This window comes from Varanus komodoensis, unplaced genomic scaffold (genome assembly GCF_004798865.1).
Source record: "Varanus komodoensis strain SLA01 unplaced genomic scaffold, ASM479886v1 scaffold11, whole genome shotgun sequence".
NCBI classification, from domain to species: Eukaryota; Metazoa; Chordata; class Lepidosauria; order Squamata; family Varanidae; genus Varanus; species Varanus komodoensis.
In genome coordinates this window covers 17,635,688-17,663,390 of record NW_025335317.1, presented here as the reverse complement: position 1 = coordinate 17,663,390, position 27,703 = coordinate 17,635,688, and the positions used below count along the sequence as shown (strand labels likewise).

At 43.1% G+C, this 27,703-nt stretch overlaps 1 protein-coding gene across 1 annotated transcript in view; it reads left to right on the top strand.

The window, feature by feature from the left end:
• Positions 1-27,703, top strand: part of CDH23 (cadherin related 23) — a 598,322-nt gene that overhangs the window by 474,351 nt on the left and 96,268 nt on the right. The window contains exons 35-42 of the mRNA XM_044420488.1: positions 5,339-5,474; positions 8,347-8,735; positions 8,826-8,927; positions 9,201-9,203; positions 13,371-13,520; positions 18,140-18,268; positions 21,871-21,999; positions 22,935-23,162. Coding sequence (XP_044276423.1) covers positions 5,339-5,474; positions 8,347-8,735; positions 8,826-8,927; positions 9,201-9,203; positions 13,371-13,520; positions 18,140-18,268; positions 21,871-21,999; positions 22,935-23,162 — 1,266 coding nt within the window. The remainder of the gene's footprint in view (positions 1-5,338; positions 5,475-8,346; positions 8,736-8,825; positions 8,928-9,200; positions 9,204-13,370; positions 13,521-18,139; positions 18,269-21,870; positions 22,000-22,934; positions 23,163-27,703) is intronic.

Sequence of the window (27,703 nt, the reverse complement as noted above, 5' to 3'; positions counted from 1 at the left end):
TTTCTTCAGAGTCCAAACCCAGCACAGGGATTTCAACATGATTTGTTAACTATGCCCAACCTGAGAACATGCAGCTTATTGGTTGTTGCTTGTTTTCAGAATGGCTTGTCCCTCCCCTGCCCATAGGTTAAGGTGTGAAAATTGGGATTTGAGTAATTTGTTATTTTTAACCTTTTTTCCACTTTTCAGATTTGTATGCATTTGCTTTAAGTATTTATAACATTTATATCCCACCTTTCTTCTGGGATATAACACTGGACCCTGTTTATGACACTGGATCCTTGCTCCTCCTGTTTAAAAAAGCCCAGGTTGGGCTAGGGGGGCGATTAATGCTTCCTTACCAAAGGGAGTGGTCGCATGGTGCCTGCAAGAGACCATGAGACCAGTTCTGAAGAAGACCTCCCTGGAGCTGGAAGACTTTAATCACTTTAGGCTGGTAGCAACTGTTCCTTTCTTTGGAAAGATTCCTGAGTGGGTAGTTATTAACCAACTTCAGACATTCTTAGGTGAGAACTGGATCTATTTCAGTCAGGGTCCAAGCCTAGTTTGGACCAGAAATGGCTTTGGTGATTGTGAGTGATGTCCTATGTGTGGAGAGAGACTGGAGAGAATGACCATGCTGATATTCCTAGACTTCTCAGTAGCTTGTGATACCATCGCCTTGGTATCCTTCTGGGGTGACTATTTGAGTTGGAATTAAGGGCACTGCCTTGCAGTGGTTCTGCTGTAACTTAGATGGCCAGTTCCAGAAGATGGTGCTTGGGGGATATTTTTCAACCCTGTGAATTCTCCAGCATGGAGTTCCTGCATGGTAGCATGGAGTCCATTGCATGGGGTCAGTTCTGCTCCCCATGCTATTAAATAGTTACAAGAAACTGCTGAAAGGGGTCACCTGGAGTTCTTGAGTGCATTGTCATCAGTATGCTGATGCCATGCAACTCTATTTCTCCTTTTTATCATCAAGAGGTGAGACTGTGGATGTACTAAACCAGTGTCTGGCTGAGACAATGGATTGGATGAGGGCTAACAAACTGAAGTTCAATCCAGAAAAAATGAGGTGCTCTTGGTAGGTGGTTCCTCTGACTGGATGGAGGGTGTTCGGCCTGTTCTAGATAGGGTTGCACTTTCCCCGAAGGAGTAGCTCCATAGCTTCAGAGTTCTTCTTGGCCCATCTTTATCACTTGAAACTCAGGTAGCCTCAGTGTCTCAGCGTGCCTTCTTTCAGAGCTACGCTCTGGCAATCTCTAAGTTAAATTTCTTTAACTCACTCTATGTGGGGCTGCTCTGTAGTTCAGAAGCTATAGCTTGTGGAAAACATGACAGCCAGATTCATAAGTAGAACCTGTTAGGATAAAACACATAGGACCAATTCTGGCCTGCTTACATTCGCTGCTTGTGTGCTTCTGGGACCATCTCGGGATGCTGATTTTACATATCACTTGGAACCACAACACTTGATGGAGTGCCTCCCATGGCTGCAATGTATCTGGACACTACATCCCGCATCTTGGGGTTTCCTCCAGGTTCCAATCTTCAGGCAGTAGGGTTGCCGCAATCCCACAGAATCCAGTTCTTTTCTGCTCATCAGACTTCTTTCTCATCCTCAGCCTTTGCTTAGGATGTGAGCTGATGGGATGTGCGCTTTCAGATCTCCTGCTGTACCAGACTTACTTCTTTCCCTCAGCCCTTGCTTAGGAGCAAGCCAAGAGGAAGTCCACAAACGCTTGCAGAACCCAGCAACTCTCCTCCATACCGTGTGCCACACAAACAAACCACACAAGCCACATGTGTGGAAGAAGGCTGCCATGTGTGCAGCACTCGCATGGGCCATGAGGCTGGAGTCCGGGGACCTGAGCCATGGGGATTCAGTGGATCCACGCTCCAGTGCAGATTCCCCACACATCCCTGTTGGAAGCTCAGAAGGAGGCAGCATTATGTAATGCGCCTCATCCCATCATCTGTATAATGAACTCTGTAGCCTGTGCAACCAACTGTGTCATCTTTTCAGCACCAGCTTAAGATGCCCATTTATGCCAAGGATTGGTTATCCGGGGGCTTGAGGAGATTATCAATTCCAGGTGTTTTTCTTCTCAGGATTATTCTTCAGTGTATGTTATTAGCTATTTTAGTGGCTTATGTTGCTTTTTATACGAGTTTGTGGCATGTAAAATGTATTTTATTCTGCTGGGTTTGTTCTATTGTCTTTAATTCTATTGGTCTTTTATTGTTTTTATGTACTGTTGTAAACCATCGAGAGAGCTTTGGCTGTTGAGTGGGATAGAAATGGAGTGATAACTCAGTGTAGCTACAAGCGCATCCAAAGTGGTCTCCCCTCCAACTACTAATCAGAACCAGACCTGCTTAGCTTCAGCAAAATGGCTTCTTCATATCCTGGACAAGAACCCTGTGTGCAAACAAGCATTAGTTAATGGAAATATGCATAAATCTCCCAAAAATCCTAATTTTCACACTATACCCTTTCTGGAAAGTAGGAAAAAATGCTGACAATCCATAAACAAACAGAGGCTTTACTTTTTAAAAAGCTGTGCCAGAAATGATCCTAGAGGAGGACGAAGCGGAAAACAAGCCATGGAAACCAAGGAATGTCTAATCATTTGACAGCAGTTTGGTTTATTGATGCATCAAGCAAGCCACCTTCATTAGATAGTTTTCAACTTCAGGGGCTTATTGTGGCATGCAAACTTACCCAGTCTGTGTAAATGGATTCCTGGACTTGAATCAGGAAGCTTGATACCTGAAGCTGGAATGTAGCTTCCTAAGTTACTGTAGATTGTGTGATTCCGGGCTTCAAGAGCACTCTGCAGGACAAGAAGATAATAAGGATGTTCACCTTTTCCACTTGCAATTGGTACGCACCTTCTGGAGTTCCAAGGTGTGGGAGAAATCAGGGTTTCTGCCTTTCAAGTGAACAGTGCAGGAGCTTTTTCCCAGTACATATCAGGAAACAGTATATTCAAAGAAGGAGAACATTTGGATTGTTGTGGTTCATCTAACAAGGTTTCTGGTTTGGGCCTACAAGTTTTCCATTTCCCCTTATTCAGTCGACAGCCTTTAGTTTCATGTCACTCTTCTTCCCTTTGAGAACCACATTGGTCTGCAAGGTTTGGCCCAAGTGAACAATCTGAGCTGATCTTTTCTTGCTCCCAAAATGGCTTCCTAATTTAGGTTTAATGTTCGGTCAAGTTGAATCTCGGGTTCAAACAGGAAACATTTTGTTGCAGATGTGTATGAGGTGGGAAGATGGGGAAGGAGTATTTTCCTTAATATTTCATCACTTCACATTTACTGGCAAGATGTACAAAGAGCTCATCACTTCCCTATGCATCCTATTATTGTTGCTACGGCAGGATAAGCATATTAAAATTGGCGAAATTTAAGTGAGAAATGGTTTTCTAACAGTTCTTGACCTTAATATTTAGTTTTCTTGACCTTGTTATTTGGCAATGGAATTTCATAACAGTCAAGTTATTGAGAAATATTTTTAGTCATTTATGACTCTGCTAAATTGGAGTCTTCATGAGCTTGGGAAAGATTTGAAGATTTCCTTCGTTTTTCATTGCAAAGGTAATTGTGGTGAGGGGGGTTTGCTAAACATCTTATAAAGTTGGGAAACCTCAGGCTGAGGTGCCCAAATTGCCCCTCCTGGGCCCCCTTTTTGTCTCCCCAGCATCCTGCAGATGGCCACACCTCTTCCCCCAACCACTGAGCTGGGAGATTCCCCAGATGTGTGTGGCTTCCCCTCCCATCAACATCATGAAAACTCAAAATGCCTCTCTTAAGGCTTAGTTACTGCTAGGAAGAGCTCTAAGCTAAATTACCCTGGGATTTTTGGCCATCTTGCACCCACTTTTGCCTTCTGCCCTATTTGCTATTGGAATGTAACCCTCAAAGACTTGTCTAAGAGGGAATTTGGCCTTTGGGCTGTGCCTGTCATGAGCCATGTTTCCTGGCTCTGACAATCACCAGCCACAGGCTTTTTCTTTGCAAAAAAGCTCCTTTTTGTTTCCAAATGCAAATCATTCAGACAAGGCTCTGAGCATACACAAAGCAGTTTGTTGAACCCAATCTAGCAATTACTTCCCAAAACTCTCCTTACGAGCATGTTTCTGTCCCAATCCTTTGGGAGGGACTCTCTGGAAGCAAGCACACCTCTTTTCCACATGCTTCTCATCTAACTGGGCCTCTCGTGCCTCTGCTGGTGCCTGGCCAGAGTTTTGAGGGGAGAGGCTGATCCCATCTGGGAATTCCTCAGTCTCAGCAGCTACTCCCTGTTTCTCTCAGAGTCTGTCCAGCATGCCATCGTGTCTGTCCTTGAGCTCATCACCTCTGCCTCCTCACCCTGTTGTATCTCAGGACCTTGAGCAAACTCCTGTTCCTCCATCCCACCGAAATACTCATCTTCTGAATCTGAATCAGCCAAAGCGGCATGGCTAACACCCAGTGGGAGTGCTTGCCAAAGCCCCGATCATGCTTCCTCTCAGTAGTACCCCGGTCATATAAAGAAAGTGTTAGTCAACTGGCTCCACGCGGATCCTCACTTGATATGCAGCGTGGCTTTTTGGTATGTTGGGCACATCGAGGAATATTCTAATCCATTTTTCATTACTTTATGCTCTTCCTAATAAATGAGTTATTGATGTATCAGAGACAAACATTCACTACTGAGAATAGGCTAGTCATGAAGGGTCTAACTAAATACTCAGAAATGAAGTGGAATATTCCATTATGCAGCGTACCTCATTTGTACTGCTCTGAGATCAAGAAATGTGTTTCTTGTCATGGAATAGTGGGGGGGGGGTCTTTCCTCCAGAGGAACAACTGTTGTCACAGCTAGAAACATGACACTGGGTGGATGGCTTGGAATTACAGCCCATACCATTTGCCATTTATGATTACACACATCCCTGGTTTAACTACTTTCAACAAAAAGGTTTTCTGACCTTAGTTTGTTACTCAGAGGTTATGAGACTTCAGAATCAATTACTGTTTGTTGATTACCTGCTTGAATATTGGAGATCTTTGCTCTTCGGGAATCTATGATATATTTGCTCTCATGTGGACTGTTTTTATTTGTACTGGGGAGGCTGTTAATCTTTTGGCTGGGCATCTGCAGAATCTGGAGGGTGCTGTTGATCAGGAGTTTATCTTTTGGTCCAGTACAACTCCAGAATTCTGCACAGCAGTATCCACTTCAGGTCTGCTCCTTCTTCTCATGTGTAGCTGCTTCTTTTTCCAGAACAGATTTCAGGCAAGCAAGTAAGCAAGCAAGCAAGCAAGCAAGCAAGCAATAAATAAATAGTGTTTTGGCATTTCCCAGGTCATCGTCTATGTGGAAGATGTCAATGATGAAGTGCCAGTGTTTACCCAAAGGCAGTATAATCGGCTGGGTTTGCGAGAAACTGCTGGGATCGGGACATCTGTCGCAGTTGTCCGTGCAACAGATCGAGACACAGGTACAGCCGCTTCATGGAGCAGTTTCATTGTGACTCTCCATGCTTTGCATTTCTTCTTAGAGATCTGCAACTTCCCTCTTCTACTTCAATTTTTGGTGGCCATTGCAAGGAGTAGAATTTTCCAATGCAGGTGACCTGGCTGAGATCATCTGTAGGCCAGGTGCCAGCACTTAGCCAGTCCATTCAGTATTAAACTACCCATGTGCCTAAGCAGTGCAATTCTTCCAGCCTTTGAGCAAAGGGTAAGCCACTACCATTTATTCAACAGACAAAAGACAAGATTCCTCTGAAATCTCCGCCCGGACTAGCAGGGCAGGACTAGCAGAGTAAAGGAGCATGAGAAAAGTCCAGGAAAAATTGCCCAAGGTTTTCCAGCTCAGGTGTGGTTTTTCCCCAGTCAAAGTGGGAGTGCGGGGAGACCTGACACAGGCACCAGGAGAACATTGTCACAGACCCTGTGGGTTTCTGGGGAACCAAGTAGGCCATTTAGCACAGAGCTGTGTCAGCTGGACAATGCTTTTTCTTTTGCTTGTCCTTTGCCACTGATTTGCTCATTGCTTGTGTACTGAAACTGATTTGCCACTTTGGACTGCTAACTGGTGTGAACTCAGAATCTGACCAAGCTTTTTACCATTCCGTACTTCTCCTGAATTTTTAGTAAATATTTTGCCCTGTGTTCACCAAAACCCAGATTGTATGCCTTGGAAGTATTAGGTGACAGATAAGTGGAGCATCAGATTCTTGTGTCTTGCTAATCGGTGGCAATGCACAGGTTGCATCCAATCTGATGACTACAACCTAGCTCCGCTCCCCTAAAGACACAGCTGGACTGCAAAGAAGCCAAATGCAAAGGACCCCAGTTGGATCCCTAGTCAGTCATCCCCAAGGGCCTCAGAGCACTTGGGGACTTAGAAGTCTGGGTTTGTTTTACTCTTGGTAGTGGGAGCCAGTTCCAGTACACCAGACTTTGAGCCCTCAATGGGATTGCCTACAGGTGCCACATAATCACAGGGTGTGTGTGTGTGTGTGTGTGTGTGTGTGTGTGTTATACGCCATCAAATTGTCTCCAACTTATGACAACACTGTCCCAGGACACCTCTGTTCAGAAGTTCCAAGTACAAAGCTGTGGCTTTCTTTATGGATTCTCTCCTCCTCACATTTGGTCTTCCTTTTCGTCTTCTGCTTCGACTTGCCCTAACATGACTGTTTTCTCCAGCAAGTCTTGCCTTCTTACAATGTGTCCAAAGTATGACAGCCTCAGTTTTGCTTCCAGGAAATGTTCTGGCTTGATTAGAGCTAGAACCCTCTTGTCTGTCTTTCTGTCAGTCCAGCGTATTTGCAAAGCTCTCCTCCAGCACCATGTTTTGAACACACGAATTTTCTTCTTGTCAGCTTTCTTCACTGTCCAGCTTTCACATCCATACATGGTGATCACAGGGTATAAACCATCTATTCCAGTCACTTCGATGAATGGTCCAGATGAGTGGGAAACAAGGGCAAGAACATGTGGCTTTTTTTCCAGGATAACTCAGTTGGGCCATCTAAAAGAAAACTTGTCTACAGGGGAAAAGATGGCGTGTCATGCAGTCACTGAAGGTACAGAGTGTGGCAGAAATACCTTCCAAAATTTAAAGGTTAAAAAAAGGAAAAAGAAACAACATTTATTAAAATTAATTTCACTATTGTTTAAACAGTTTTTATTCATTTGGTTTTAAAAATTACATCCTCCAAATGGTGGCCTCTATTCACTATACACTGTTGTAGATGATTTCTGTAGTTTTCCATCACTCAAAGAGTCATTCCAGGTGGTATTTCTGCAATCTTTTGACCAATAGCATCCTTTAATTCTTCAATGGTACCTGATCAATGTTTGTAGACTTCTGCTTTCAAGTAACCCCAGAGAAAAAAATACAAGGGTTGAGATCAGGCGAGCGTGCAGGCCATTCATTGTCACAGCGTAAGGAAATCAAACGTCCTAGAAACATTTCCTCAGAGCTTCCACTGAGCATCTTGCTGTGTGCGCAGTGGCTCCATCTTGCTGAAACCACACATCCTGATTGTGAAGGTTGTTTACTTTTGGTTCCAGAAATGTCTGCAGCATCTCCACATACCGGTCAGATGTTACTGTAACCGAGTGGTTTCTCTCCTCAGAAAAATAGAGTCAGACAATCCCAAGGCAGAAGCTTGTTTACGAGTTGAACGTGTAGGAGACTGAGTAACAGAAAGTCTCACAGCTTGAACACTTGTTGGAGTTCCAGCGCTTCAAGGTCTTCCAGGTGGCTTTCTTTTAAGTGCTGAACCTGTGGCTCTGAAATTTGCAACCCATAGCAGTATTGTTTTTCTATCCGGAACAGCATTTTGACCTAACATGTAATGAGTTCAAAAAGTTAGCTCTGTGTTGCAATTACAGATTCACCATTCTTCAAAAACGTTTCTACAGCAAAAGCACGCTGTGTACCAGTCCAAACCATATTGCTAGATGTGGGTATATGAAAAAAGGAAAGTTATTAGCTAAATGAAGACATCATTGGCAGTTGCAGAAGTTCATTAGCAACACATAGGTGAAAGTTTAAAATGGGGGAGGTATTTCTGCTGCACTCTGTATATTGCATCTTATTTGCCCAGGCAGCATTTTGGCATTGAGCAGGGCTCAACAGTATAGAAAATTAGAGTGGCGGTATGTTATATAGAAATGGGAAACTGGTTTCCAAAGTTTATGGGACCTATATGGTGAAGTGAAGTTGCTGATCTTTCTGAGTTGTTGTGTAAACATCAAATATGTGTTTGGGTTCCCAATCAATCCAGACTGATTTTCCTTTGGACCCTAGTTTACTCCTAAACACAACTCCTAAATTTGTTTTTCTCTCCTTAGGAAATGGAGGTCTGGTGAATTATAAAATCATCTCAGGCTCCGAAGGGAAATTTGAAATTGATGAGAGCACTGGCCTCATTACCACAATTGACTATCTGGATTATGAGACAAAAACCAGCTACCTGATGAATGTCTCGGCCACAGATCAAGCACCACCCCAAAATCAAGGCTTCTGCAGTGTCTACGTCAGCCTCCTCAATGAACTAGATGAGGCCGTGCAGTTCTCAAACGTCACTTACGAAGCCATCATCACAGAGAACATCGCACTGGGTTCTGAAGTGCTGCGGGTCCAGGCCCGCTCCATTGACAACCTTAACCAAATCACATACAAGTTTGACCCCAATACTAATCCCCAAGCTCTGTCTTTGTTCAAAATAAATGGAATCACTGTAAGTACTTCACTGGTGGGCCACTTAATCTGAGGTCATACCCTGAAATGGGGAGTCTGTGGCCTTCATGAGCTTGCTTCTTCCTGGCAGGGCATAATCACCGTCAAAGGACAAGTAGATCGAGAGAAGGGAGATTTCTACACCTTAACTGTTGTGGCAGATGATGGAGGCCCAAAGCTTGATTCAACTGTGGTGAGCTATTTTTGCTGTAACCCTTTGACTTTTCTGTGGTAAGATAATCTTGCACTGCGTATTTTTTCCAAGCTAGCTGTGATTTTCTAGTGCTATGCCAAAATTATTTTTGTGGAACTGTTTATCCTCAGAGAAAGAACAACTTTGCCTCCTCTTGGGATGGGCAAATTTCAAGAAAATGTAGCCTTGCTTTATTTTAATATATATGTGTGAGGGGGTTTTTCCTTTGCACTTAAAAAGGCTCATCACCCAGGAAGGTCCTAGAAGTCATAGAAAGTCCAGGGAAAGACACTCTGTGATGAAGAAGGATCTTTCCCACGACTATTCTTGGGCAGTATGAACAAAACAGTGACTGAATTCATCCTTCTCTTTTATTGTTCTATCCTATACGATTCTTTCCATGCTAAAACTTTACATACCATTCCTGAATAGTGAGGTCAAGGAGATCTGCAATGGATACAGACTAGATCAAATTTCTGTGAATCCAGCCTGCAGTTTCTACAGCGGGGCAGTTTTAATAAGCTGTGGATTCCCCAGGCAGTAGTTGTTCATTTGTCTGTTCGTTAATTTTGGGAGGGATTTGCACAAAGGCGCACTGGCATGTTTACAAATGAGCAAGGTTGTCATACAGAATATTTGATGGTATCAGTGAGCAACTGATGGAATAAAAGACACATGGCAATCTTTGAAACACAGGAAAGACAGATTTAACAAAATCTAGTGTGGAACATAGTCTTAGCATCTGAAATGTTTCAGTTAGTGATTTTCAGAAATGAATTAGCTTCTCTAGCTTTAACAGATATTTCGCAAGACGGACAAACATTCTTCCCATTCCCACCATATTTGTCTCATCAGCCTAAGTAATGTGTGTATTTCATGTAACGCAGTATTCAGACAGGGGAAAGCTAGTTTTGTTTGTTGTTGTTTTCAGTTTTAACAAAACAAAGAAAGGGAAATAATACCAATAACAAGAACATAAGAAAAACAAAAATATAAGCGTATTTTATTTATTTATTTATTAAACCATTTATTAAACCATATCCAATCATTGTGAATGTTAGAATGAAACAACAATAAACAAAAAAGTGTGGACACTATTTTTCAAATGTATGTGTTAGTATAAGCAGACCACATGTCTAAATAAGCATCTGGGTAAAATTGACAGCTGTAAGATTTATATTCAAATACAGCAAGAGCATTAAGCTCTTCAGGCCACTGAATAGTAGATGCTGTCTGTTTTCCTTTCCAGCCTTGCCATGTAGGTTTCTTTGAAATTTTTAGAACTCCAAGTTTGCTTTACTTCTGTATATATAGCAACAGTAACTCATGCACAGGTAACCTCCTGTTTGAACTAATGTAACACGCTTTACGTGGGGCTGCCCTTGAAGACAGTCCACAGTTTTTCTAAGCTGTGGATTCCCCAGGCAGTAGTTTGCAATTGGTTCAAAACAGGGCTGCCAGATTGCTGACAGAGACCAGTCAATGAGAACATATTACAGCTGTCCTATATCAGCTACACTGGCTACCAATTGACGTCTGGGCCTGATTTAATGGTGACATATGAAGCCCTGAACTATTTAGGGCCTGGTTATCCAAGGGAACATCTCCTTCTGTATGAGCCCGCCCAGACCTTGAAATCATCTGCAGAAGTCCTCCTTGAAAGATGTAAGGAGGACTAGCAAAAGCAGAAGGGCCTTTTCTGCTATAGCACATTGATGGTGGAACTTGCTTCCCAGAGAGTAGCACCTGGAACTGATGCTTTATTCATTCCGGCAGCAGGCTAAAACCTTTTTATTTGCCCAGTTTTTAAAATGTTAATTATTCTATCATCATGTACTGACTCTAAGGAGTTTTTCATTGTTTTATTGCTGATTTGTTTTTTTAAATTCATAAACCACCATGAGATTTTTAATGAATGACAGTATAGAACACAAATTAATATGCCAATAATGACTACAGTAGGTTGTCAGAGTAGAATCTATTTACCTGTACACTTTCCAGTCAAATAAGATTTTTTAAAAATTATTTGTTTCCATGTATGTCCCATCCACTTCATGAAAACACTTGTGCTACAAATAATGTGGATTGAAAAAAATGTAGGTTGGAACACTTACATCAGAATAAGCCTGCAAAGAATGACACTGCCAGCCTTCAAAGTTCTTCTTCACCTCCACCATGTTCTGCTCTGCTCTGCTTTCTCCCTTCATGTTTTTGGGGAAAAAATGTCAGATGAATTGTACTGGGACAGCTGCCAACGCATCGTGGGACTGACCCTTGCCTGTAGAGCAGGAATATGTGAAGGGAATGGTACAGTGGAACATTGCGTGACTGGGGGCCAAAATACCAGTGATATTAAAGGCACTTTCCTTCCCAGCAAATAGCAGTTTCCAGAGGGGGTATCAGAAGTAAATGCAGGTGTTTTCTTGGTGGGAGTGCACTACTATTTGCAAGTATTATTCAGTATTCAACTAGGGGTTGGTCAAGAGACACAAAACAGTCAATGAGGCCCTGTATCTTGGATGACCGAGGGGTACTAGTAAAACAATAGCAAAAGAGTGTGGATGGAGTTTACCTCTGTCATTTCTGCATTGTACTTATGTCAGTGATTCTCAACCAAAATTCCCCAAAACATTACATTCAGACGACTTTGTTTTAAAGGACAAAAATCTAATAAACAACCATTCTTCTTTTCTCCTCTCCATGTGCCATTTTGTGCTTCCCTTCAACAGAAGGTAAGAGTGTTTATTTTTCCATTTTGGTCACTCTCCCTTGTTTGTCACCGCTTTTGATATTTTCTGATGGTTTTCACACAAGCAGCTGCCACCAGACATTTTCGCAGTTAGTATAACAAGGGATGCACAGTGCGTAAGGGAACGTATGTCATTTATTGGATGGGGCTATGCAAGCTTTAGTATTACCTAGCAGTTGGGGCTATTCCTCAGCTGTGCAGAGAACCAGAGTTGCTTTCAAATAGACATACAAGAATTTTGAATGCCATTAAAATAGATGGTTGTTCTGTTTTGTCAGGCAGTCCGCACAGTTCCAGGAGACTTAAACTAAACAAATAAGAGCTCTGGGAAGTATTCTAGGTATGGCCATTTTCCGCCATGGGAAAAGGGGATATATACCCCATAAAATCTTCTAGGACTTCCTCTTTCCTGAGGGTTGGGACTGGGGGTGCTGGCAGCAGATTATCATTTTTCCTCTGAGTTTTTGTTGTCCACTCATTGCGATGGTTATTCTAGAATACTAGAATCTGCAATTGGGCTTTTTTCAGAAAAGTTCAATAGTTTCACAAGCTCAGTTCTGTCATCTCCAGTGTCCTTACTTCAATCTGCGGAGGGCTAAGCCTTCAAAACCTGGTTTCAGGCACAGCACTGGAATATGCAAAAGTATAATGAGGACATCTGGAAAAGGTTGGGTTATTACGATGGAAAGGAGCCTGTGAGATAGACAACTCTGGGAGAAATTTCAGGTGGGTTAGAGGAGATATGTTTGTGCGAGCGGCCACTCATTTTAGCAGCTTCAGCTGCCTGTAGTTGAAGCAGAGAAGCATATCTCCTCTTTTGCACTGGTTGTTTCTTACTTTGCTGCAAGAATAAAAATCACTCGGAGTCGAAGAGAAGAAAAAAGGCAAGACAGCAGCCCAGCCTTTCTTTAATGCTGCACCTGAAGCCTTTAGCCAGGTAACTCAAAACTCAAACATGAAAGCATCTTCCTCTCTCTCTCTGCCTTTGTCTATTGTGTTTGCATATAAAGTTATTTTTAGACATGAAAGCGTTTCCTTTAGCTAAAGGCAGAAAACACAGCTTGAAAATACTGGCAGGGTGATTCTGAACTCATGACTGCAGCTGAGGTCTTTATATCTGTGGGTATTAGTAAAAATGGGCAAACTTAGCTTCAGACTGCCTTGACATGCTCAGATTAATGTGCACACTTGAAGTAAACCTTTTTGGATGGGAGGGGTGTGCTTCTGACTAAACATACTCTAGATCGGGCCACTATTCTTACAACTATATGAAAGTCTTGCAGCTTCCTGGTTGTTCAGTCCAAGGTCTCTCTACTTTTTGAGATAGATGAAAGGTCTACCCTTGAGTTGCATCCTCCAAGCAAAGTAAATTTGTGGAAAAGGCAAGCAGGTTGTGCCTGATACTAGTTTTTATACTGGAGTTAACTACCATTATTGAATCCCTAGGAATCCTGGAATAGTCACTTTTGGGGGTGTCTCTGTCAGTCTTGTAGAGAACGTTAGAATCCTCATGGAACCTTCAGGTATAAAACCTGCTTACCATTCCAGGCTAGATTTCTTTGCTAAATCTGATAGTAAATGATGTTTTGTTCTGATTGTGCAAAACGTTAGCCGACTGCAATCTATTTCATGGTCCCCTGACCCCTATCCACTGTGTGGAAATTCTTACTCACATCTCCCCTCTCACTGGACAGGTTACAATCACAGTATTGGATCAGAATGACAACAGCCCACAATTTGACATTACTTCTGACTCATTCGTGACTGTAGCAGAAGACAGTTCTGTTGGACGCCGGATTGCTCTGGTTTTGGCCAGGGATCCTGATGCAGGAAGCAACGGGCAGGTATTCTTATTACTATTATCACTGTACATTTATATCCTGCTTTTCTTCCTCAGAGTTTTCCCATGATTGTGTAGCTGCAAATTCAGCTTATTTCCACTTTAGATTGTTAATGATTTCTGCATGGGACTGGCAATAAGGAAAGCCTAATTTTTGTAGAAAATATCTGAAGAATAACAGTACAAATCTGCAGAATGTATTCTGCACATATGTATGTGCACTATGTTTTCTAAAGTTGGTTTTCTTCCTCTAATTGTTATGTTAACTTGGTTTCATTCTTACTGCATGCTTCCTGTTTGGATTAAACTCATGACTCTTTCCAAATAGATGTGTACACTGCACAAGGTCACAGAAATAATGTGAAGGAAGCTGCACAGACTGATGCAGAATACAGTGCTCTTGTGGTACCCCTCAAGCGATCTCTTGTCTTGCATAGGCAGGGCATCAGAGAACAGAGTGCTGGCCTGAGGCACCTGTTGATTTCTACAGCTACCACACATGGAAAGCTAGCTCCTCCATGCACCTGTTAATCAAACACATTAAAGGGGGAAATTCGGATTAAAAATAGATATGAAATTATCTCTGTTAAGATTTCTGAGTGCCATTGAGATTAGGAGATGCTCCAAAAGATTGCAAGGTTTGTATTTTGAATGTAAACATGTCGCAGTGTTTGAAGAAATGTTTAATAGATGAAGCAAAATCAGGTTTACAGTGGTACCTTGACTCATGACCTTAATCTGTTCCACAACTGGTCACGACTCAAATTGGTCGTGAGCCAAGTCAAATTTCCCCATAAGGTTCAATGTAAATAAGGTTAATTTATTCTGTAACTATTTTTTTAAATCACAGGGAAGACGGGTGCGATCGCTGGCATGATCGGGGTGGGGGTGAGGTGGGCGCGATTGTGGGCATCACTCCCCACCCGAGCATAGCCGCAGTCATGCCCATGCAGGGAAGACGGGCACGATCACGATCGTTGCCCGATGCAGAGTTCACAACCTGAGGAAATTTTTTTCCTAAATTTCTGTTTGTGAACTGAGGTGTTCGTGAACTGAGGTACCACTGTATTGCTGGCACCTTATAGGTGTATTGCCCCTCTCAGCCCCCTGCAGAGTTCTTTGAGATTCCAAGGAAATGATATGCAAGATCCAGGTTTACTTACAAGGAGGAAAGGTCTTTATTGTGCACACAATACAAGTTTTCAAAACTGTTCAGCAGCAGGTTACTTACAACACACAGCATACACTGGACAGGTAAATACATTAGCAAAATGTGGGCTTGACAGAAGTACTAGATAGGTGGATCCACAACTGGCTGCAAAATAGGTAACAGAGAGTCTGTTCATCAACTGCACCTTCTCAGCCTTGAGAGATGCTACGAGTGGGCTGCCACAGGGCTCAGTCCTGGGACAAGCACCCTGCAACATCTGTATTAATGATCTAGATGAGGAAGTCCAGGGAATGATAATTAAATTTGCAGACAACACAAAACCGGGTGGAATAGCTACTGTAACAACCTGGAAGACAAAAAGAAAATCCTAAAACCCTAGGCAGAAAACAAGAGAATGAAATTCAACAGGGACACATGCCAAGTTCTCCACCTTTGGGGGGTGAGGGGACACCAAATGCATCAATACGAAGTGGGGGATACTTGGCTCAACAGCACTGAAGACCCTGGAGGACAGCAAGTCACATAGGAGCCAGCAATGTGATGCAGCCACAAAGAAGGCAAACCCTGTTTTGGAATGCATAAATATAGGAATCACTTCCAGAAAAAGGGAAGTGCTCATTCCCCTTTACTCTGAACTAGTCAGACCTCGCTTGGAATACTGTGTTCAGTTCTGGGCACCCAGGTTTAAAAAAGATGCACAAAATGTAGAAAGAGTTCAGAGGAGGCCAAGATGATCCAAGGCCTGGAAACAAAGCCGTATGATGAGAGGCTGAACGAGCTGGGCCTGTTTAGCCTCAAGAAAATAAGATTATGAGGGGATATGATAGACCTCTACAAGTACCTCAAAGGCTGCCACCAAGAGGAAGGAAAAGACCGCACTCATCCCTGAGTGCAGGACACAGAACAATGATCTGAAGCGACAGTGCACCAGGTGTACACTAGACACAGGAAAAAAACTTCCTCCAGAGCAATACAGCGCTGGAACCAGTTGCCAAGAGAGGCCGTGGGCCCTCCTGCACTAGAGACATTCAAGACAAAATTGGATGTTCTCTGACTGGGATGGTGTGACTTGGCATCCAGCACCTCCATGGGTTGGACCCGATGGCCTTCTTGGCCCCTTCTGACCCTACTATTCTATGAATCTATGAATAAGCTTAAATCAACTGGAATGGGTGGTCAGCAAAGCTGCCTGTGAGATGTCAGAGTCCAAAGGGGGCTGGGCTAAGCACCTAGTAATACATTCTTTGCTGCTGATGCTATGAAGGCCTGCAATCTGAAAGCTTCTCACCTTCGCAGGTCCAACTGTATCTAAGCAACTTACTGATGAATCAAGGAGGGCTGGCAGATTCCCACTGGCACATAAGCTAGATAGGTCTTGGAACGCCGGCCTTGTTCTATTCTTTGATAGCCAACACCTGCTAATTAATTGGTGTTGATGTTCTGAGGTGCCTTTTATGCATCTTCTCTGCTGAGCCAGGCAAGATGGAGGCTTGGTTCATGGAAGACACCAACAGAAACAGTAAATGTATCCTTTTTTTCACTCCCCTTTCTTGGCAATTACAAAGCTCAAGTATAATGAAAAGGCAAGTTTATTCTACTGGTGGCTCAGTGCATGTCTGTACAGACACTGCTTCTTCTGTAGGGCCAATTCACATGTTCCCAGCTAGAGGGGAATATATAGAAATGCATGCCCATTGTATTACTACCGCTTGTTTTGATTGCTGGCAAACAACAGCGCTACAAGTTTTCTGCGAGAGATCTGTGAGTCTTACATTATAAGCACCACTTCCTCTTTTTGCTTTCAGTTTTTTGCAACATATGAATTTGTCTGAAAGGTCCTAAACTTTAGCAATAGGACTTCTATGCAAGGTCAGGGGGCTACTTCTAAACATAACTTACAGCAATGACTAAGCAGGTGGTTGTGTAAGGGAAAAAATATGTAAAACAACTTCCTTTGGTGTCAAGAAACTCTTAACAGCTGACAGATGCATCAGTGGACCTCAAAAACCTGAAAAAGAAGTACCCGTGTGTTTCTCATCTCCCCAATGTACCAAAAGGAAGTGTTCTCAGTATTAAACAGGAAACATTCTGTATTTAAGGTGGAGTAGAGGGTTTTTCTTTTTTTAATTTGCTACCTGAATTAATCATCTGCTAGGAACTTCCCAAAACATTCATTCTTAATAAGACAAAAGCTGCTTTCATGGGTTTCATTTTCGATGTATAGTGAACTCATTGTGTGCTGTTAAGTAATTTATGCACCAGTGTCAAGAAGGATTCACAAGTTACTTGTTCATTTTCCATTTACATGATTTCCACCATACTTCTTTGTAGTTGTAGTTGTAGTTGCTTTTGACAAAATATCTGGAGTTTTACATACAAAGACATCTGGCAATCCTCTGCGGGGAAGGATTCACCATGGAATTTGAACGTGGGTGGATGTGTATTTAAAGGTTCTATCTTCATTGTTGAATTAAAAATTTGAAAATGGGTTGCAGTTTCTACTAAAAACCTGGGGAAGTTGTATGGGTATTAATGTAGCCATGGTTTAAAACATGGGTCCTCAAACTACGGCCCAGGGGCCGGATCCAGCCCACCATGCCCATTTATCCGGCTCTCCATGCCCATTTGGACCCGCCGCCCACCTTGCCCTGCGCGTGGAGAGGCAGTGGTTTGCTCACTCGGAGAAAACGATCTCCAAGCGGGCAAGCCGCTGCCTCATGTGCCCACCTCGCCTCCCCTTGCCCCACCCCCACCTCAGCACATGTGCCCACATGCGCCAGCCCTGCGCCAGCCCGCACACACTGCCTGCTCCACCTTTCCAGCCTTCACCCAGCACCGGCGGCTTTCAACTGGCTCCCAGGTGAAAAAGCTTGAGGACCCCTGGTTTAAAATATTCAAGTGGAAAATGTTTCTTCACTCAGAACAACCATTAGCCCTTCGTGAGGTTCCCCTGCACCTCATCATCCATGAATTTTCTACTGACATGCCATAAAAATTTGTCAATACTTTTTTAGTCCTGTGTGCACATTTGCCCTCACATCCAATGAATCACAAATCCCACATTTCCGTTAAATGTATAGATGGGGACAGAGTTTGCTCTTCAGCAGCCCATTATGTATGGTGGTTATGCTGACCATAGTTAATTCAACGTGTGATACTGTGAGATGCCATGACCATTTGCGTCCTTATCCTTTACTTAAAACAGTAAATAGAGCCTGACCTAGAACTAGAACGAGGTTTGGCTTCTTTAACGTTCCATTTGTAGACTCAGTTCTCAGGAATCTGGTTCCATCAAACACCAGATATGTGACTGTCAGTTTTAGCACTTATGATACAACACAATTTTGTTTTTCTAATATGCAACAGAACATGATGCTTTTAATTTCCTTTAATCCTTTTATCCATCATTGTACTACTATTATGTTGTCTTCCTTCCTTCCTTCTGGCTACAGGTTGTTTTTTCTCTAGTATCAGGAAACCTAGGCAGAGCCTTTGAGATCCGTACAACCAACAACACATATGGGGAAGTGTTTGTGGCCAGACCATTGGACCGAGAACTGATAGAGCACTACACCTTAAAGGTAAGTGGGAGATGTCAGCTATTGAAGTTTTATTACCCATTCGCTAAATCTGCACAAACAAAACATTGTTATCTATTTTGCTGTTGTCTAGAGATTCTGTAATTCCACTCAGAACACTATCAAGAATGCACGCTAGCGAAGGATGGCATGCAGTTAATTCATTAGTCAAGATCTAGCCAGCTTGACTGATAAAAGGACAGAAAGGGAGGAATGGAGACAAAATGGAACTCGGGATGAGCACTGCATTTGGTTGAAGCCTGAAGTCTCAGCAGAATTGGGCCACTTCAGACCAATGCAGCACAAACTTTCCTCCGAAGTTACCAGAACTGAAATTGGGCTGATTCCTGTGCTTTGTGGGAGGTTCTACTGAAGTTCAATAACTATTCTTGCTGTCTTCTCTTTCTTTCAGTTGTTCACACTAGATCAAGCAGTACAGCCAATATAGTTGAGATGGGGGAGTATAAGGATGGGACCGTAAGATGGCCATCCTTCTAATGTCATAAAGAGAAAACTTAAAAACAGATTTAAAAACCTGAAATGTTGCAGGCTTCTTCCATGAAGAAATCCCAGTTATGTCTGAAATTTTCATATTAATTGCCCAAAGCAATTCAAAGGGAGGGATGGGGAAGTGAATCGCTCATCCCTCCAAATAAAAATAAAAATAGACCTTTCTTGTTCATTTTTTGCACATGAACCCTACCCCTATGCTTCTGAAACTTTTCATATTTCCAAATTGGACACCACTAGGCTGTCTATCAAGGACCACAACCATGACTTCTTAGATAACCCTCAAAATATCAAGTCAGGCCTTGCCCAGCATCCCACCCCACTGCAGACATCATTCTGAATATCTTGGCAGGGTTGATAATAAATAAATATATCCAACTAAAAGACTACTGTAGAGCTACAACTATAAATGTCATTCAGTTCTGACAAATAGGAAAGGAACTTTTAACTTTTTGTTGTTGTTTTGATTTCCATGGTAGTCAATGAGAGGCATAAGACTTTGAATTTCTGAATCTGTTTGGCAGTGGTTGTTGTTAGTCGCAAAGTCGTGCCCGACCCATCACGACCCCATGGACAACATTCCTCCAGGCCTCCCTGTCCTCCACCATCCCTTGGAGTCCACTCAAGCTCACACCCACTGCCCCAGTGACCCCATCTAGCCACCTCATGCTCTGCCATCCCCTTCTCCTTTTGCCATCAATTGTTCCCAGCATCAGGGTCTTCTCCAATGAGTCCTTCCTTCTCATTGGGTGGCCAAAGTATTCGAGTTTCATCTTCAGTATCTGGCCTTCTAAAGAGCAGTCAGGGTTGATTTCCTTTGGGATTGACTGATTTGATCTCTTTGCAGTCCACGGGATCTAGCATGTGCATGGCAATGGTATCTAGCACAAAAAGAAAGGCCTCCAGATGAGCCCTTGTTAATTTACACCATTGTTTAAGGTGTTGAATCAGAATCAGCATTGATTGTTGGGGTCAGTGCACACCTCTTCAGGCAAAGAAGGTGGTGTGGCAGTGAGGGTAACGAAAAAGAGTTTCTTTTCCGTTTCCATTGCCTCCTCAAAATGCCGTCTGGCGGAGCTTTTTTGAGTGGTGCAAGGCCTGGTTCGTCCAGGTCCTAAGAAAGATCTGGTTCCACCCTCAAAGGCCCGCTGTGACGACTTTGCCATGCATTTCAGGGAGAAAATCGCTCAGATTCGTCACGAGCTAGACACCATTAGTGAATCAGAAGTTTCTGGGGAGACACCAGTGCTGCTGTCTGGTCCAAAATTAATGGATGAATTTCAGTTATTGCGGCCTGATGATGTGGACAAGGAGCTTGGACGAGTACGTCCCACCACTTGCCTATTGGACCCTTGCCCATCTTGGTTAATAAATAATTCCAAGAACGGGATTGGGATCTGGATCTTGGAAGTGGTTAATGCTTCTCTGAGGGAGGGTCAGGTGCCTGCCCCTTTAAAGGAGGCAGTAGTCCGACCGGTCCTGAAGCATCACTGGATCCAGAGATGGCCACTAATTATAGACCAGTGGCCAACATCCCTTTTCTGGGCAAGGTGTTGGAGCAGGTGGTGGTGGGACAACTCCAAGCTCTCTTGGATGAAACTGATTATCTGGACCCATTTCAGTCTGGCTTCAGACCCGGGTACGGCACTGAATCTGCCTTGGTCGCCCTGTACGATGACCTGTGCAGGGAGAAGGACAGGGGGAGTGCGTTCCTGTTGGTTCTCCTGGACCTCTCAGCGGCTTTCGATACCATCGACCATGGTATCCTTCTGGATAGGCTAGCGGGATTGGGGGTCAGAGGCATTGCTTTGCAGTGGTTCCACTCCTATCTCAATGGCCGATTCCAGAAGGTGGTGCTGGGGGACTATGGCTCTGCACCATGGCAGCTATGCCATGGAGTACCGCAGGGGTCCATTTTGTCCCCTTTGCTGTTTAATATCTACATGAAACCGCTGGGAGAGGTCATCAGGAGGTGTGGGCTGTGAAATCATCAGTACGCTGATGATACCCAGCTCTACCTCTCATTTTCCACCAATCCAGGTGAGGCAGTGGCTGTACTGAACTGGTGCCTGGCCGAGGTAATGGGCTAAATGAGGGCCAATAAACTGAAGCTCAATCCAGACAAGACGGAGGTCCTGTTGGTCGGCGGATCGGGCTTCGGAGAGGGTGAATTGAACCTAGTCCTGAATGGGGTTGCACTCCCTCTTAGGGGCAAGGTTCGCAGCCTAGGAGTGCTCCTCGACCCAGAGCTTTCATTGGAAGCTCAGGTGACAGCAGTGGCGAGGAGCGCTTTCCTTCAGCTTCGGCTGATCCATCAGCTGCACTCCTACCTGGAGTACGACTGCCTGGTGACAGTGACGCACGCGTTGGTGACTTCCTGACTTGACTTCTGTAACGCACTCTACGTGGGGCTACCCTTGAAGATGGTCTGGATACTTCAATTGGTTCAAAACAGAGCTGCCAGGCTGCTGACGGCGACTGGGCATTATGTTCACATGACTCCAGTCCTCCGTCAGCTTCACTGGCTTCCCATTGAAGTCCGGGCCCAATTCAAGGTGTTGGTGATGACCTATAAAGCCCTAAACGGCTTGGGTCCTGGTTACCTGAAGGAGCGCTTATCTCCATATATGCCCGCCTGCCCCTTGAGATCTGCGGGAGAGGTCCTTCTCCGGGAACCCGCCGTGAAAGAAATTAGGAGGGTAGGTACTCAGAGGAGGGCTTTCTCTGCGGTGGCGCCCAATCTATGGAATGCGCTCCCCAAAGAGGTCCACCTGGCACCGTCATTATTTGTTTTTCGGCGCCAGGTGAAGACCTTTTTATTTAAACGTCATTTTAATTGTTAATATTATTTGCTTATTTTATCTGGCCAGGGCAACTTATTTTTTACATTGTTAATTTGTTTTATATTTTTAATGTATTATATTTTAATTTATGTTGTGAGCTGCCCCGAGGCTTCAGCGAATGGGGCAGCATAGAAATGTTTTAAATAAGTAAATAAATAAATAAATAATAAAGAGGAGCAGAATAGGCTCTGTCATTGCCTTAGCTGAAGAATGTTGACTGAGGCTATGATCTTTCCTTTTGCTACTTTCTAGATTCAAGCAGCTGACAGAGGTGTCCCACCTCGCAGGAAGGAGCACACTTTAAGAGTTAATATATTGGATGTTAATGATAACCCACCAGTGATCACAAACCCATATGGCTACAACGTTAGCATTAACGAGGTAAGTTTCTCTGGTTGCTAGTTTTCTGCACTCTCTCTCCTCCCTTTAATGAAAGTTGTTTGCACACAAGGAAGATCTGCTTCTAATCTCAGTATATCCCTTCCTGTAGATGCACCAGGTTTGGTAGCATGTGTACAGCCGCTTGAGTGAGAACATTCCGGGTGAAAGGCATCGTAGATAGTAGTGCCTTGGTCAAGTTGCCTGCTTTTTATTTATTACTAAATTAATGGAAGATGCAATCCTATATATGTTTAGACAGAAAAATGTACTACAACTCCCAGCATTTCCCTTCTGGCTTGAGACTGGGATATCTGAAGGAACACCTGTCTCCATATACCTACCAGACCCTTATGATCTTCTATGAATGTCCTTCTGTGCAAGCCCCCCCCCCCAAAGTAACAGGGGCTATAACAAGAAATAGAGCTTTTTCAGTTATCGTGCCTCATCTCCGGAATGTCCTTCCTAAGGGGGCATGACTGGCATCCTCATTGCTCAGTTTCCATTGCCAGGTGAGGACATTTCTATTTTGTACTTGTTTTTAGAATAATTTTATAGTTTAACCATATCTTTTTTTACTGCTTGCTTTTACTTGTCATGTCAAATGTCTCCTGTTCCCATGCCATCTATTAGTTTTTATAACAAAGAATAAAATAATTTTTATTCTCTAATTATTCTCAAATTTGCTGATTTTATTCTCTTTCCCATTGTTGTTTTGCTAAATAGCCCTTGGGTTATAAAGCAGCATACAAGTGTCATAATTCAATAAATAATAGCTGTAGAACATTTTTCTGTCTAATCATGCTTAGGATTACAGCTCAAATGGATAGAATTTAGATGCCAATCAAGCTGATATTTTGTACTTGATAATATTTCTGAATAAAAATTCCAAGCAAATTTTCATTTCTTTCCACATTCTGTCCTTCATGTACCCACAGAATGTCGGAGGAGGTACGGCAGTGGCTCAGGTTCGAGCAACTGACAGGGACAGTGGTCTCAACAGTGTCCTCTCCTATTACATCACGCATGGGAATGAAGAATTGACCTTCCGGATGGACAGAGTGACTGGAGAAATCGCCACTCGCCCTTCCCCTCCTGACCGTGAGAGACAACAGTTCTACCAGTTGGTGGTCACAGTGGAGGATGAAGGCAACCCAGCCCTCTCGGTAGGTGTGAGATATGTTACACTACACTTTATGGTTGGCAGTGCCCTTCAGAAACATTAATAGAGTCATGTTAGGACAAGGTCTTCCCATGACAACTGAGCATGAAAGATTTGCCTGACTGCATCTGGGACTGAAACTAGAACCTTGATTTTGAAAATGTTAGGCTAGGATAGCAACTTCACTAAATTCAGCCTGTAATTCATCAGTACTGAACAACAAGATCTTCTGAGCTACCACATACACATCCTTACAATGATAATGAGCAACTCATTAGTTATACTCTGTAGTTACAGTCTGTATTCACAAATTCCAGATTGTATTGCTGGTCAGAACTTGGAAATGGAGCAAACCAAGCTCTTACACATACATTACATAAATATGCTGTCAGTTTTATACATGGTTTGTTCAGGCTGGTTACAGATGTTCAGCCTGGCCCCCAAAGTCACGCTGTCCTGGGCCAACATAATGGGCAGGAGTCTTCCATGAGTGCCGTGAGTCATGCTCCCTTGCATTCAGATATAGTCACAGAAATAAGGATGCTGAGCATGACTTTCCTCCTCTCCCTCTCCCTTTCAACAAAAAGACCAGTAATATTGGCCCAGAAAATGGACAGGATTGGATGGAGCTGACAAAAAGGATGCGAAAGTAATGTTTCCCATTTAAACAAGATGGACACTAGCATATCTAATGTGTAGCACAGTAGTAAATGTGCTATTTTGCACTACTCGTAGAGCTTTCTACATGAGTCATTTACTGTGCTCTCGTGATTCCTTATTCATGGTTATTTACAGGTTGTTTAGACAAGTCATGATCCCCTAGTTTCCTTTCTGTGTGTTAAGAGCACTTTTCTGGGTCTTTATAAAGCAGGGAAAATAGGTATCATTTCCAAATATGAGAGCCCATTTAGATTTTTTTTTTATGGAATCAACTCCCATCAATACTCTGTCATCCTTTCCTTTAATGGTTTTCTCCTCCCCATCTACTTCCAGAGGTACAGGTATGGATTCCCCACCACCACCACCGTCAGGCACAACATCTACATGTAATGCTAATCAATGATTTAGTGTTACATAGAAAGGCCTCTGATGCAATTAACCATGGTATCCTTCTGGATTGCCTGGCAAGGGTGGGCTCTACATTCCCTATCGCACTCCTCCTTGAAGGGGAGGTTATAGAAGGTGGCACAAGGGAACTTCTATAACAGTCGGTTTGACAACTTGACTGTTGGCTTCATGCTTCCTTCTGGCCCTCCATGCTTCTGTACACTACTTGAGAGGACATCCAGAGTGTGAGGCTCAGCGTCACCAATATGCCCATCACAACCACTTCTGCCTCTCCTTTCCAAACAAGTTCAGGTTCTGCATCAGTGCCTGACATCAGTACTGGCCTGGATGAGGGCAAACAAATTGAAGTTTAAACCAAGCAAGTCAGTAAAGCTCCTAGTCTGTGAAAAAGCAGATCAGGGAATAAGGCCTTCAACCTGTCTTGGAATGCAGTGTAATCCTCTTGAATGTGAAGACTCAGGTTCATATTGGATGTGCTCCTGGATTCACTCCTGAATTTCTAGGTTATCTGCAGTAGCCAGGACTACTTTGCATAGCTAAGGATGTTGTGCAAACTATGCTTATTCCTTCAAATGTTGGATCTGGCTATGTCTAAATACATCTTATTTGGAGTGCTTTAATAGGCTCAGAGCAGGGCTACCTTTGCAGAGTGTTTAGAAGCTTCAGCTGGTGCAGAATACAGCAGATTATTGACCAAGGTTGGCGATACGGAGTATGTGACTCTTGTGTCAAAACTGCATCTCTGGCTATCAATTGCTGGTTGTGACTTATAAAGCCTTATAGGACTTGGCTATTTGAAAGGCTGCATTCTCCTCTGAGCTAGTTCATATTTGAAGATCTCCAGGTTTTAAGACCAGGTTTTAAGATGTTTCAGAGCCTTTTCAGTGGTCACTTCCAATCTTGAACTCCCAGCCAAAGAAAGCCAAGTTGGCTCCCTTTTTGTTGTCCTTCTGCTAGCAGGCAAATATGGTTTTTATTCAAGTAGGCTTTTGACATATAAGCTGGTATGTTTCTGAAGATGGTTGTAAGTGGTTGGCAAGCTCTTTGTATCTTTTATTGCTGCATTATTTAGTTTTGATGTTCCACTTTCATTGTATTGGTATTGTTGCTAGCTTGCATCATTTTAGCAGAAAGCTGAGATATAAATTTAATAAACAAATAAATGTGAGGAAATGAAACTAGAGAGGGGAGGCATAGGGTTTTTATCCAACAGTGTTTTTCCCTTAGCAGCATTCCTTCTGCTAACAGATCGACTTTTTCCTCCACCCTGCAGCTCCCCCATGTCCCCTCAGACCTGCTCTGGAGGGTGAGGAACCCTCAAACAAGCCACCCTCCTGGAAGCTGTCTGGCTTCACACAATATAACAACCCACCATGGCTTGTTTATGTTGTGGAAACCAAGTTACTATTGTATTTGGGCCCATTAAATCAGCATTTCTAAACTTCCTCATTTTTAAGCTTTTTCATGGTGCTGTCATCTTTGCTAGAAGAAACTATAAGCATTGTCATTCATGAATGCGCTTTGTGTTTTCTATAAAAATAGAAAACCTTCCACACAGAGCCATTCTTTATTCCCAAGGTCAGTTGATCCTTGCTCTTTTCTGTCCTTCTGGCCCAGTAAAATGCCTGAAAGAAAATATACAGCAAATACGAGAGCATTCAAGTTTATTTGACATACACAGTGCAGTAGGTTTACAGACTCTGTGCTTATTTCCTTTAAGGAATCTTCCATTACAAAAAACAAGACAATAACAACCACCCAAACCTACCTGAAGGAGTTAAATAAAAGAATGCATTTCCCCAGAATACTAGTGGGGTGGGCCACTTCCAGACTGAATTAAAACTAATTCAGTCAAAATCACAATTACTGTGGCAGCTCCTAATCTGTATACTAGTTCAGGAGATGTTAACTGCAAAGCTACCATCTTAGCATCTGCCTCCACTTTGCTGTACTATTACAACATTATACGCACATGAATGGAAATTGCTTTTGACAGGCATGTGCTAGGTCCATATTTCACAGGTCCTGTGAAATAAAGGCAGAGCTGCGCCCAGGATGTGAGTTCACTGGTATTTCACATTGCATTAATGAATGTCCTTCTCCACTGAAACAAAAAGAAACAGGGACTTACCACTGATTCATTCTCTGTAGGACAACATTCTGATCTCCCCTTAATCTTTTACCAATTTTGCCATGCTTCTTCACATTAGAGGTTAGAGGAAAGTAGGGCTTTTATTTGGATACTCAGATGTTGAGTCCTAGGGAGGGGAGTCTTATTTTTTTCTCTTTATTTATCGTTGTTGTGTTTTCTACACATTTTAAGAGTTTTCTTCTACCAATCAGCAGCAGTGCATTGCAGCTCTTCCTGCCAAGTCTCTGCATACATAAGAAATGTGTCAACACATGATTATATATTTTGGTAGCTCACTGCTGTAGGACTGTACAAGCTTGCACAGAGAAGGGCATCCCACTGTAAAGCATCTTTGTCCCAGTTGCTGTTTGCATTACCTGAGTGGACCGTAACAATTTAGTTATTACATCTTTACACTGCCGAAGTTTTCTGAGCAGTTCGTAACTGCTTTATCCTAGTAATAATGGCTGTTTGAACTATTATCGTCGACACAAAAAATGGACTTACAGTCATGGTAAGTCATATCCCTCCACTGGACCTGGGACAGCTGCCTTGTTTCATGTCGGATTTAGCTCGGTTTGTGGTTTCAGACTCTCACTCAAACTGCCCATCCCCCATTTCATGTTCCCATCTGGTGCTGAAAACATAGGCTGGGCGGCTGCCCTGCCCTGCAGCTGTTTTCGCTCTAAATCAGACATGCATCCATTCACCTGTGTACTTGGATTAGGTGTAAGCCTGCTGGGATGCTTGGCTGATTTCCACTGGTTGGTTTGACTAGCGGCATAGAACATTTTGAAGTAAACATTTGCTTCTCTACATTTGTGCATCTTTAATAGCACGAAATCCTGGTTTCACTCATGAGGAATATCAACCCTGTGCTTTTTTCCTTTGCTTTGCTTAAAAACCACAGGAAGTAGTCTATGTTTGTGTTTGTCCACATGCTAATGGCTTTGCATGGTGTTGCATGCAAATATGTATTTAAATATTAAATGTAGAGCTTCTTGCTGTATATACTTCCTGTGTTGAGCTGTTAGTTGGTTTTTATTTCTTTAAAGGATATCTTGTTTTCATAAGATAGCGCTACATCCTTATAGATGAACAACTCAACAGACAATGTAAATTACCAGGAATGGTCACATACAGGTACAGTCGTACCTCGGCTCACGAACGCCTCAGTTCACAACCAAATTGGGTCGTGAACAGAAATTTCATAAACATTTTGCCACAAGTCGCGAACTCCGCATCCGATGACAATTGCGATCGTGCCCGCCTTCCCTGCATGGGTGCAATCGCGGTTGTGCTGGGGGGGGGGGAGATGGCAACAATTGTGCTCGGGCGTGGGGGAG